This window comes from Lagenorhynchus albirostris, chromosome 1 (assembly GCF_949774975.1).
Source record: "Lagenorhynchus albirostris chromosome 1, mLagAlb1.1, whole genome shotgun sequence".
Classification (NCBI taxonomy): domain Eukaryota; kingdom Metazoa; phylum Chordata; class Mammalia; order Artiodactyla; family Delphinidae; genus Lagenorhynchus; species Lagenorhynchus albirostris.
This window is the reverse complement of record NC_083095.1, coordinates 50,092,973-50,106,664: the sequence shown is the minus strand read 5'-3', so window position 1 is coordinate 50,106,664 and position 13,692 is coordinate 50,092,973. Positions and strand designations below refer to the sequence as shown.

The 13,692-nt window shown below is 43.6% G+C and overlaps 1 protein-coding gene across 4 annotated transcripts in view; it reads right to left on the bottom strand.

The window, feature by feature from the left end:
• The window catches only part of CDKL1 (cyclin dependent kinase like 1), a 62,570-nt gene that overhangs the window by 5,344 nt on the left and 43,534 nt on the right, over positions 1-13,692 (bottom strand). For 2 of the 4 annotated variants that reach the window (XM_060142833.1, XM_060142839.1), the window contains 6 exons: positions 10,182-10,254; positions 7,714-7,804; positions 6,927-7,127; positions 6,126-6,203; positions 3,984-4,066; positions 332-388 (listed from right to left, as the gene is read on the bottom strand). In XM_060142833.1, the coding sequence (XP_059998816.1) occupies positions 332-388; positions 3,984-4,066; positions 6,126-6,203; positions 6,927-7,127; positions 7,714-7,804; positions 10,182-10,254 (583 nt within the window). The remainder of the gene's footprint in view (positions 1-331; positions 389-3,983; positions 4,067-6,125; positions 6,204-6,926; positions 7,128-7,713; positions 7,805-10,181; positions 10,255-13,692) is intronic. The other 2 variants (XM_060142845.1, XM_060142852.1) reach the window with 1 other exon arrangement.

Genomic DNA, 13,692 nt, shown 5'->3' with positions numbered 1-13,692 from the left:
GGAGTTGGCTATTTAAAAGAATCCTATGGCTAAACATTTTTTTGAAGAAAAGGATCCTTTTGTAAAACAAACCACCCCAATCTTAAATTTCTATTTTGTGTTAATTTAGATTTCAAATACAGTTTAAGTTTATTTAAAGCGAAAAATACTTTCAGATGTTTTCACTGTTATGTGACCCATTTTAAAAAATGGAAAATATGTATACTTTTCAAAGGAGAAGAAGAATTCTAAAAGGAACACTTTTCAATCCATGGATTGACATACATCATTCAGATTCCCTAGTGATGCAGCTGCCGTGTGCTTCCAGGTCTGTTGGAAGCCATGATTTTACCTTTAAGAGCCCCAGGGCAGGATAAGAGATGTTTGGAAATTTTAATTCAAGTGGTTCCTGTTAAAGAAAAGAAAACAGGGATTTTATTTACAGCATATATTCAAATATAAGGTTACCTCAGATTGAATTTCTTTTGAGTGAGAGAAGCATCTTCCTGGCACCTTCCTCGCCTCTTCCACTCTCTGCCCACCCCACCTCCCTGTGTCTGTTTCATAAGCTCCTTCTTTCCCCACCTGCAAATTGTTTTATAAGCTCCTTCTCTCCCCACCTCCAAATTGCTTTTCCAAATTTTCTTCCTAACCATTAACCCCCTTCACTTCCTGAAGAACTGATGCAGGTAGCAAATTGTGAGGGAATACTAAGGAGAGGAAAAAAACCCAAAACACTCGTCAAGCAATTGTTATTTCCTTTTTTTCTGCCTCAACTTATATAACTTGCCTTGCCTTAGAATAATTTTTGGCATTTATCTTGGCATTTATAGAAAGGGGCTCTGATTATTGCATTTATTGACATTTACATAAAGGGAGCTACAAAATAGATTTTTTTCCCGACCCAGAAAATGTTTCTTGGTTTTCGGGAATAAACACTGTTCTCTCATCCCACAAGAGCCTGCTGTTTCCCTGATCATCCTACTGTTTAAAGAGTCTCCTGAGCAGACAATTCATCAATCTCCCTTTGGCCCTTTAAGGCTCTTTTGCTCCAGTCACAGGCAGGAGACAATCAGGAATAATAAACACTATAAAGTAGAAGGAATGCCTATGTCAGGCAGACAGGCCAGTTAAAGGGATATACAGCTGATAAAGAGGCTAAAGAGGAGGGGAGCTGAGAAATTAAGAGCTAGCCAAGCGGAGTCAAATAAATGACCAGGTGTGTTGTGTGTTTAAAGATGGCAGTTCCCTGGTGCTGCCATCAAGATTAAGAGCACAGTGTTACTTGGGACAGGGGAACCAGCCAACAATAACCAATTCCTGAGTGTGCAGTTATTCATCACTAATAAGAGGAAACTCCAAAACTGAGGCTCTTCAGACCAACAGGGAAAAAAAAAATCCTAAAGCGGGTTTGTATCAGCCTTTGAGAGCGGCCCTCTCCACCCCCATAGCTAAACTATTTCTCTTGCTATTTCTGTGTGTTGAATCTGAGCACCTCTGGGGATTGCCTTGACATTGCTGACACTGAGCCCTGCTGTCTCAGCAAGGACGCCTGGGACGAGGCCGGCTGGTTGGCTGTGATAGGATGGGCCCATCCCGCCTGCTTAGCCGGTTTCCCTGCCCCAGAAGCAAGCAGGCCTCTCTGGGGCAGGGTTGCTGACCCGCAGAGGGACTGGGGCACAGATGTTCAACCAGCACAGCCCCCCCACTTCTTCCTGTGTTTCTGTCAACAGGAAATCCCCTGCAGCACAACCTCTGGGAAACCATAGGAAGCCTTTTACACTGATGAAACTGATGAAACCTGGGTTGTTTCGGAGGCTTCCCCGGTAGAAAAGCGAACAGGAAATCGCTAAGGGATATTTAGCGTGAAACTGGGAACGTCCAGGTCACAAGGGAGCCGGCTGGGTCACCTCCCATATGCCAGGTGTCATTCCTGCTTCTGCGGCCCCGCAGGCTCCCAGCTGCCCCACTTTTCCTATTCCTAGCGCTGCAGGAGCAGGGGTGGCGGGGAAGTGGGAGGTGGGAGACTTCACTGCAGGACAGGCCAAGAGGTTGGGAGAACAGACAGCTCCAGTGGAACTGGATGGACCTTCCATCTGGAAACTGAGTAATGGAGAAGGGTTAGTTTCAGTTTGAAAGTACCTTCCTTAGGCAGTAGGAACTCAGGATCTCACAGACCTTAACTGTGCTCAGAAATGTTTCTGAGTATAATACAGGCTCATTAGAAGACTTTTGAAAATATTAAAAAACCATAAAGAAAGAAACAAATCATCCCACCACAAAGAGACATTCACTGTTAATATTTTGGTATATATCTTTGCAGCCATTTATTTCACTAACGTAAAAATCTTTGCCTGATTTTCCAGAGGTTGTCATATTATTTTATATTTATACATGTAAATGTGTATATTTATTAAATATTTATTAATTTTATGTCAAATTATATATACTGTTTTGTAACTTTCTTTTTCATTTAGCAATATGTTGCGGACATTTTTTTAGGTGATTACATACGAATCTATTTTTATTAGCTATGTGGTACTTCTATTGTAAGGACATACCATAACTTATTTAATTAATTCCCCACTGATGGAACACTAAAGGAAAAGATTTCTATTAAAGAATGTCATGAGAAATGCAAATCGAAACTACAATTAGTTATCACCTCACACCGGTTAGATTGGGCATCATCAGAAAATCTACAAACAATAAATGCTGGAGAGGATGTGGAGAAAAGGGAACCCTCTTGCACTGTTGGTGGGAATGTAAACTGATAGAGCCACTATGGAGAACGGTATGAAGGTTCCTTAAAAAACTAAAAATAGAATTACCCTATGACACAGCAATCCCACTTCTGGGCATATACCCTGAGACGACACAATTCAAAATGACACATGCACCCCAATGTTCATTGCAGCTCAATTTACAATAGCCAGGTCACTGAAGCAACCTAAATGTCCATCAACAGATGACAGGATAAAGAAGATGTGGTATATATATATATGATGGAATATTATTCAGCCATAAAAAGGAATGAAACTGGGTCATTTGTAGAGATGTGGATGGACCTAGAGACTGTCATACAGAGTGAAGTAAGTCAGAAAGAGAAAAACAAATATCGTATATTAACGCATATATGTGGAATCTAGAAAAATGGTACAGGTGAACCGATTTGCAAGGTAGAAACAGAGACAGAGATGTAGAGAACAAACGTATGGACACCAAGGGGGAAAAGGGGTGGTGGTGGGATGAACTGGGAGACTGGGATTGACACATATACACTAATATGTATAAAATGAGAACCTGCTGTATAGCACAGGGAACTCCACTTTGCTGTACAGTAGACACTAACACAACACTGTAAACCAACTATACCCCAATTAAAAAAAAGAATGTCATATCTTTATGCTTTTGTCTAATAGTTTCATTGGAATAAATTCTTGAAAGTGGGTTAGGATATGCATGTTTTAAATTTTCTTCAATTTTTGAAAAATGTGTTTTCCACACATTGGCCATAGGGGACAGGTATGAGAGTAAGGCTGGCCAAGCAAGTTCATCACCGTTTTCCCCCAGTCTGGGAGTGAAAGCGCAGTAGAGTAGGGGGTTTGGACAACGCTGGATTTTCCCTGGATGAGTCATTGTCTAAAAGTTAATTGGCTCTGAGCTTCATAGCTTCCACTGCTGAAAATGATGAAGGACAGGTGAGGCTGGGGCAGGTAGCTCTGCATTCCTGTCCAAGATGCTGGCTAAGCTCTATCAGCAATCCGTAACTTAGCACTGAAGGCCATGATCTTGCTAGTCAATTTGTCCCAGTTTTCTTTTTTACTCTTAGACTGATCTTCCATTGCCAAGTGGACCATGGGGCTCAGGCTGGTGCATAACTACCAAAACCTAGTTAGCCTGCAACTCCTCATGTACATTCATCGAGTGAGAATGATCCCCCTTAAACACCCTGGTAACCTTAGCTCTGACATGCAGAGCTCTTTCCAAAGTGGGTCACTCACCATATCTTCAGGGTCTGGAATTTTTACCCCACTGAAGTACTGATTTGTGCTAAATACTTGATGGTGCCTAGGAATGAGGTCTCCTTTGGACAAGAAGAAAGAGAAAGGTAAAATTAGATAGGTTGTATATATTACAAAATACTGAGTATAGCTCCCTGAAATTAACATGATATTATAAATCAACTATACATCAATAAAAATTTTTAAAAAAACCCAAAAAAACCCACAAAAAATAAATAAATAGAAAATAAAGTCTTTTTCATCCTCTCAAAGAAAATTAGATCAGTTAGCAAGCACTGCTCTATGGTTTCCTTCCACTGGTGCTATGTTGGTCAGTGCCTATACCTACAAAGGCTGCAATTTGCTTCTCCAGTCAGAGGGAGAGGCACTGAGGGAACTTTCAACAAACTGTGCCGAGACCCACAGTGGGTGGAGTACTGTGTTAGGCACAGAGAAGGCATGAACGGAAACTAAAGGCTGCAACGTTCTTGCCCCTCAAAGGCTCACAAAATGTTTGAGGAGTCCAAACCAAACAACTCAGAAGCGTGTGCGTGCACACACACATACACACACTAACAAATAATGGCTTTTTTTAAATAGCGAAAGTATGCTGGAGAGGGTGTGGAGAAAAGGGAACCCTCTTGCACTGTTGGTGGGAATGTAAATTGATACAGCCACTATGGAGAACAGTATGGAGGCTCCTTAAAAAACTAAAACTAGAACTACCATACGACCCAGCAATCCCACTACTGGGCGTATACCCTGAGAAAACTATAATTCAAAAAGATACACGCGCCCCAATGTGCACTGCAGCACTATTTACGATAGCCAGTACATGGAAGCAACCTAAATGCCCATCAACAGGCGAATGGATAAAGAAGATGTGGTACATGTATACAATGGAAGATTATTCAGCCATAAAAAGGAAGGAAATTGGGTCATTTGTATAGACATGGCTGGACCTAGAGACTGTAATACAGAGTGAAAGAAAGAGAAAAACAAATATCGTATATTAATGCATATTTGTGGAACCTAGAAAAATGGTACAGATGAACCATTTGCAGAGCAGAAATAGAGACACAGATGTAACAAACGTATGGACACCAAGGGGAGGAAGCGGCGGGGGGTGGTGGTGGTGGTGGTATGAATTGGGAGATTGGGATTGACATGTATACACCAATATGTATAAAACAGATAAGTAATAAGAACCTGCTGCATAAAAAATAAATTAAATTAAATTTTAAAAATTAGCAAAAGTGCAACAACCACAAATCAAAATCATATTCACTGAATACTGATGGGTCGAGATAAAAGTGTATTGGCCTAGCGCTTAGAACAGTGCCTGACACGTAGCAAGCACTCAATAAATATCTGAGAAAGGAAGGGTTAGGGTTTGGAAAGGAGCACAGAAAGGGAAGGAGGGAGGGAGGAAACAAAGCATGAAAGATCTAGCTAGAAGGAATATGTTTCCAAATTGGAACCACCTTTACTTGTTTTACCAAATAGCAATCACTTGGAAATCCCACTTTATGTACTGTCTAGAAGCACTAAAGATGTGAAGTAATAAAACAAAAGGAGCATTTCCATATTCTGGGGGATTATGTGAGGCTCACCTGCCCACATTTCAGCCAAATAAGCTAAAATCGCCCTCATGTAAAATTCCAGGGATATGACATCTGAAGAGGAATTTTGTTCAGAGAACAGATGGAGATGCTCAGAAGGGCACCCCTGGCACACCCAGGCCCACTTCCCAGAGCAGAGTGAACAGTGAAAGCCTGCCAGCCAGGGCCCCGGAAACGCTGCTATTGGACTGGGCTGGAGTTCCAACCTCAGGGTATCAAGTTGGCTAAATTTACCAGTTTGTCTCGGAACTTTACCTTTCACTCAAATCCAAAAACTGCTGTCCTTGCCCATTTTGGACGAGCAGACAAAATATGCTCTCTAATGCCTTGTCCCAGGTCTCAGTGAGCTTCCTTTCCTCATGAGCACATTGTCTGTACCTTAATAACCTTCTTCCACCGGAGAGCTGGGGCGTAGGACATGGACATAGTGCCCAAAAATCACTGGGAAAACACAGTGCCCCTGGCAGGGCTCCAAGGTGACTTACATGTCACTCAGCAAAAGCTACCAGCAAATACTTACTGCCTACTGTGTGCAGATGTTGGTGGAGGATAAATAGAAATAAAAGACAGGATCTCAGCCTCAGGCAGCTTACAGCACCTTTGGAATGATGCAAGCACAAGACACAAGTACAAGACAAGACATGGCAACAGCAGATGCTACATGAGTTTCAAGGGAAAAAAGTTTGCTTCAAACTGGGAGTCATAGCTCAACTCCCTGACTTCTGAAGGGATCAATGACTGCTCACAGATCTGTTCATCTGTCCCTTCCTTCCCCCTCTTCTCCTCCCCGCTATTCCCCAAGAGTAGAAACAAAGGAAAGGACTTTGGGGGTGGGAAAGTAAAACAAGAAGGGTGACATAAGAAGAACCAGGCTTTCTTCCCGACACTTAGAAGGTTGAGCATCTTCTAAATAGCATCTGAATAATCCGAACTAGCCTGACAGGCTGGAGTCAAGGACATCCAGAGAATGAATTACCACATCATAATAAATGAAGCGAAACACAACAGCATTCTGTAGACTGCTAGGCCCTTATAGAAATGTATGTTTTTATTGTTGTTATCATCATTCTTCGGAGTTTAACTTGATCCAAACTATGTTGAAGAGAGAATCTTGTGTCTTTTTGGACAATTAGAACATACTCAAAATCGCTGATTCTTTTTCTTAAAACAAACCTGGACCTTTAATGGAGCCATTTCCTTGAGACTTTCCCTCTTTGTGACTGTAAAGGGCATTAGATGAGACTAGGAACTTGGCTCTGCCCAGCACTGACACGGGTAAAACTATCCAGTTTCCAAAAGGCGGGACAGAAACACCACTTACCCAAGGTTTTCCTAATCAGATAGAGCTGATCCACATCTGATTTTCCGGGCCACAGAGGCACTCCTGACAGCAGCTCAGCAAAGACACAGCCAATTGCCCAAACGTCTACTGGGGGGCCGTACTGCATGTCCCCCACCAACAGCTCTGGGGAGCGGTACCACCTGGTGGCCACATAGTCTGTATAGTAGTCACTCGGTCCAGCTGGCCAGTGATGGGACATGGAAAACAGAGAGAGCAGTGCAAGCGAGGAATCAAAACCAGGAGGGGGAAGACCTGAGAAATCAAGCTTGTGTTCCATCTGTGGCTTTCCTAAATCAGTGGTTCACAATACTGGGTGCACATTAAAATCACTTGGAATACAGTATTTTAAAAATTACTGATGTTGGGGTCCCCCCCAGCCCAAATAAACCAGAATCCCTGGAGGGGTATCAGTATAGTTTTTATAGTTAGAGTTTATAGTTTCCCAGATGATTCTAATCTACAGCCAAGGTTGAAAACCACTCTTCTAAAACAGTAGTTCTAAAATGTACTATTTTAGCAAAACATGGTAGAAACCAGGAGGGTAACATACTTTTTAATAAGCACTTTACTGTGGTAAAATTTACAGAGAGCATACATTTTAAACCAGTGTATATCGACATGTTTTCAATTAATTGCAGACGTGTAATTTATAGCAAGCTTATGCCCTAAATATACAGGAACCAGCTTTCTATAACATTTAGATTCTTTATCATATTAAAAATCTTTCCAGCTTCGACACTTAACTAAAGAAAACTTCAATACTCACTCAAAAGCCGAGCGAATCCAAAGTCGCAAAGCTTAATCACAGAATGTTTTGTGACGAGGATGTTTTCTGGCTTTACGTCTCTGTGTATGCACTAATCACAAACACCAAACCAAAGCAGATTAGAAAGGAGCAACTACAATACATGGACTAAATAAAACATACGAATATTTAGCAAATATTTGAGAAATCGTTTGAACCTCTCACTGGCCTTTTGGAAAACAGACTACAGAACAGCAGTCTAAAATAAACCTAGTACCATACCCATCACAGCCTGAGTCAGCCCAGATTCCTGAAGGGTCCCTAAAGACCAACAAGTGTGAAAGGAAAAATGAAAGTAGGGTAGCCAGATAAGCAACAAATAATTTTTTAGTATAAGTATGCCCCACGCAATGTTTGGGACATATTTATACTAAAGTGTTATGATTGTTCACCTGAAATTCACATTTAACTGGGTGTCCCGTATTTAATCTGGCTACCTTAGGTGACAGGGAAAATGTTAAAAGGCTCTGGGTGACGCCTGCAGCATGGCTGCAGGAGCTGCAAGTTGGTGCCTAAGCAGAATTCACAATCCAGTTGTTTAACTGAGAACAGAACACATTCCGCCTGGTAAACAGGACAAGCCCTGGGCCTACTGAGATAAGCTGGGAAAGAGAAGGGCGGGAAGCAGCAGCTTGCCAAGAGACCTCCCTTCCAGCTCTGACATTCGTCCCCACCAGATAAATAAGAGCAGGCAGTGCTCACCCTCTGGGGAGTCGCTAGATGTCAGCTCCGTCCCACACACATCCAGCCTTCTTTCTGTGCCTCCACCCCACGGGATGTAGTCCCCATGCCAGAGTTTAGACACAAATCACCTGTGGTTTCCAGACTACAGCTGACATTGCTTAACAGGGTGATGCTGGAAGAATGTTTAAGAATCTTCACATGATTTTCTTATTAAATAACAATTTTTTGGCAAGGAACAAATCAACAACCTAATTAAAATTACATAAAAACAACCGTGGGGTCATAGTACTGTTCAGGTTCCTAATAACCTTCCCTTCTTCCAAGTGTTTTCCTCTCTGGAGGAGAATGTTGGAGACTTCGCGGCTGATACCCTGGGATGATCTTGACTCTCTAGAATCTGGAGAGATGACAGAGTTTCCTCTTGGGCCTGGCCTAGTTCTCACTCCAAAGGATCTTCGGGGTGAGACCTCACTGTGTTTCCCCATGGGTATTTATTATTCTGGAAAAACTGGGGGGAAATAACTGAATTATTTTATTACAATCTATCTGATTCTCAGCAAATAATGGCCCTGAGATCTCCACTTTTTTTTTAACCACTGGCTTCAAATATTACTATAAATGGGTACACCCCTGAATATCATGATGACAGATGGTCAGAAGTACTCGTAAGCAAGAATGTGCTCCTATTCTGCTCTGGGAATTCTTTACAAGTTTCTACAACCCTCCCCCCCATGCACATGTGGCCAAACAGCTTCAGGGGCTCTCCAGGGAACTGTGGTATGCGGATATATTTGTTCTTAGTGTCTCTGCTTTTCCCCCGCCAGGGCCTTTCTGCAGTCTCTCTTGCTCCCCCATCCTAAAACCTGCTCTCAGGAAACTGCTAGCCCTCACTCACAGTACCTATAAGGTGTCCATGCTCCCTGCTATGCATGCATTTGGACAAGGACTGTAGCCGTGAGCTAGGTGGAGGAACAGCCGGGAGAAGTGCCGCCTACTCTCATATTTGCTTCTCTGGGAAGGCAGCTTCAGGGGAAAAAAAAAAAACATTTAGAACAGCGTGAGGAAGGGGATTCAGCCCCACCAGTGAAATTGGACCCTGGCTGTTGTCAGGATGACATATTGCGGTAAATTGCCCTTGTGGCCAAAATGAAGCTCTGATGTTGGAGTCTGGCTTCTGTGCACAGGGACTGGGCCATGTTGTATTGGAAGGAACAGCAGGGTTCCCAGCATCTGTGAAGTCACACCACCTGGGCAGTGGTCCACTGTGCTTCCCGCCAGCCTCGCTGTGGCTGGGAGTGCAGAGGTTTCCACTGGCTGCTTTGTTGCAGACTTGGCACCTCTATCTCACCAACGCAGACACTAGTACGTGTGCATGGCACCTGAGACTCCACGTACTGCCCTCAACAAGCATGAGCCAGCTGGGGTTCCCCTCCCCAATTTCAGAGTATTTTGAGGGTTCCAGACCAACACAGACTCCAAGTGAATGGGATTCTACCTTAAATCTGAGCAGTTCCTAAGCAACGTAAAAATAACTACTTTCTTAAAATCATAAAAATGCATCTTTAAAACCTGAACAAGAAGGACTAGCTAGGTTGGCATTTTTAGCGTCTACTTACCCCAACCAGGCTTACGAAGATTTGGGTAAAAAATTCTATCCACAAAAGTATGATATAAACTTTGTACAAAGGCTCCACCTCAGCTTAAGGGCAGCCTTCTGGTTTTTAGAGGGAGATCATGAGACTTACATTGTGTTTATGGCAAAAATTTACGGCTTGCAATGTCTGCCAAGTTATGCTCTTCACAAGATGTTCTGGTACCCTATTAAAAAAAAAAAAAGCAACACAGACACATTCTTTAGTGTTGCCATGGAATTCAGCTCAAAAAAAGAAAAAAGCAAACCAAGACAGGCTTAAGTAGTGGAAAATCCTAGGTCACACATACAGTCATCTAACTCATGCGACAGGCATTCCAGGGGTCCAAAGTGTAGAGAACACATGATCAGAACACTGCTGAATTCCAGGGACAGCAAGGTAACAACAATGTGACATCTACGTCTATAGGGAGGGACCAGGAAGACCCACAGGAATTTCAACGAGTACTTAAGACCACCTACCTCGAACATCTGTGGCACCACTGGGAACCTGCCTGGTGACTTGAGCTGGGTCTCAAGTCACCAGGCAGGTAACAAAAAAGGAGTTTTTTGTTGATGGCAAGTTATTAGTAAATATCAAGCATGAAAAATGCTGTTTATTTTTTCAAGTTGCCCCAACTGATGGCCTTGAAGCAGAACTCATCTTCCACAGGTGGGCACATGGTTTCTTCAGATTCCCTAGGCAGCACTTTTTTTATTATTATTATTATTTATGCTTGCATTGGGTCTTCTTTGGGGCACACGGGCTCCCCTCTAGGCTTCACGGCATGTGGGATCTTCCCGGACCAGGGATTGAACCCGTGACCCCTGCATTGGCAGGCGGACTCCCAACCACTGTGCCACCAGGGAAGCCCCAGCACTTTTTTTTTTAAGGTAATGAAGATTTTACTGATGGTAAGGAAGAGGTTTACATTGCACACCAGGCAACAGAAGGTCATAATAAGTAGACGCCCACATAGGCATCTTGGTTCTTTCCTCACACCGTTCCTCTCTGGTAGCTGGCTGCATCCTGTTCACATCTCCCTGCCCTGTCCTCTATTACAGCATCTAAACCTCATGCCACTGCTCCCAGCACTTGCTCCCTGACTCTAAGCTTACATAACCAGGGCAAGCAGTGGCCCCAGTAGGTCCTTTCTGTGAATCAGAAAACGGTACCTGCTCTGAGAGCATTTTTAAAAAAAAATATTAGGCAATGAGCAAAACGAACTACAGAGAGAGTACATTTATTTTCAAAGACCCCCGCCCACCAGTTAGACTTAACTGTTTTACAAATCAAACATTAAACAATGTTGTGATTCTCAGCCAGAACTAATATGTACATCAGGGAGGAAGCTCTGGAGTACTTGTGTTAAGGTGACCCAAAAAAGTCACTTCCAGCCTCCGGGAGGGGCTATGAGGCCACTGTTGTCACAGGCCAGATGTTCAGGAAATCCTTTCAAGCAGATAAGGGGAAGCTGGAACAGTGGGACAATGTGGAGGAAATGAAGAGGCCACTTCCATGAAGAAGAGCTGGGACATTCCTGGACTGAAGTAGCTTTTCTCCAAATTCCCTTCCTTATTCTAGCGACATAAAGGTACAGATGCCAGAAAATCTCACCTGTCTAGAAAGAAGGCCTAGAAAGATACAACTAAGAAGAGGACATTTCAGGGGACGTGCTTTTCCCCAGCCTCCATTTTTTACCCAGAAAAAAATAGAATATATGTTGATTATGTAATGAATTAAGTATTAATATAAGGTTATTCAGTACCAGGCAATTTTAGTCTCTAAGAACATTTCCCAAAAGAAATTACGGGGCTTCCCTGGTGGCGCAGTGGTTGGGAGTCCGCCTGCCGGTGCGGGGGACACAGGTTCGCGTCCCGGTCCGGGAAGATCCCACATGCCGCGGAGCGGCTGGGCCCGTGAGCCATGGCTGCTGAGCCTGCGCGTCCGGAGCCTGTGCTCCGCGGCGGGAGGGACCACAGCAGTGAGAGGCCCGCGTGCCGCGAAAAAAAAAAAAAGAAGAAATTACGCAAAAAGAGCATTTAAAAGTAAATTATAATAGCATATCATTAGCGCTCCTCTAACACTAAGCACCTTGTTACACAGTTTTCAAACGTAAAAATTCTGTTCAAGCTACCTAGTGTCGTCTTCGGTCAGCTACTCAGTCCACTTTTTTTTAATATATATATTTTATTATTTATTTATTTAGGCTGAGCCGGTCTCAGCTTCGGCAAGCAGGATCCTCGCTGTGCATGCGTGATCTTTCAGTTGCAGCATGCAGACTTCTTAGTTGCGGCATGCAGACTCTTAGTTGCCCACGCATGAGGGATCTAGTTCCCCGACTGGGGATCAAACCCGGACCTACTGTATCGGGAGCACGGAGTCCCACTCACTGGACCACCAGGGAAGCCCCTCACTTCACTTCTTGATTACTCTGTTTCTGCTCTGGAATGCCAGGGCCTCAGATTCTATCTTTAAGACCCCTTTTAGCTGAGGATGATAGGAGCCAGGTTTTTCACTGTTGGTGGAGGGAGTTACAGATATGGAAAGGAAGAAAAATAGAATCTATTCTGTGGCGCCTCACTGGGACTGGATACTCACATATGTACAGAGGGCACTGTGCTGAAAAGGGGGCTATCTTATACACATGCTCCAGAAAGCTTTTCTGCTTAGGACAACATCTGACGGAGTGGTTAAGGTGATGAGAAGCGGCCCAATTTGGACTATATTTTACAAATAGAGTCTTCAGGATTTTCTGAGAGATTGGATGTGAGATTCAGAGAGAAATCAAGGAATGACACCAAGTAATTAGCCTAAGTTGCTGGTTTATGGTGGGGCCCTTTACTGTGGAGAATGCTTGGGGAGAAGCCGGGGAGGGGAAGGGAGGGTGGATGGGTGAGATGCTTCTCAGCCATGCAAGGGAAGACTCTGGGAAAGGAGTTCTGAATTCAGAAGGAAGGTCCAGAGGGATAAATTTGGGAAGCATAAGTATAATGATGGGATTTACAGGCCTAGGAGTGGATGAAGCCATCTAAGGAATGAATCCAGAAAAAAGAAGGTCAAGCCCTGAGGCCCTGCAACATGTAGAGATCAGAAAGAGGAGGGGGACCCAGCAAGAGACTGGGGTTGAACATCAAGTGAACTAAGATGACACTCAAGAGAATACAGTGTCACTGAAGCCAACTGATAAAAGTGCTTCAAAGGACTTCTGGGTTAAGATGGTGGATTAAACACACCCATCTATTTCACTCTCTCCTAAAACCTAACTAGAACGCCACTGAAGCTCAATCTAAATATAATAAGACATCATCCCACCCTCAGGCAGCTTATAGTATCTTTGGGAAAATAAAAGTACAAGATAAGACATGGTGACAGCAGGTGAGAGCTACAGCTGTCCCTCTGGAGCCCACTGAGCTGTGGTCCAACTTGACAGAGGTACTCCCTCCAGGGAGGGTGGAATGGAATCCATCTTCCACTCGTGGGAAGAGGTGCAGGAGAAGTGCACTCCTGGGTCCTCCACCAGTGTGACCTCACGGCACTCCTCCTGCCTGCTTTGGGGACTTTGTTTCACCCCCAGGAACATAAAAGCTTCCTTTTATGTTACTCCTCCAAGGAGTAAGGGGGT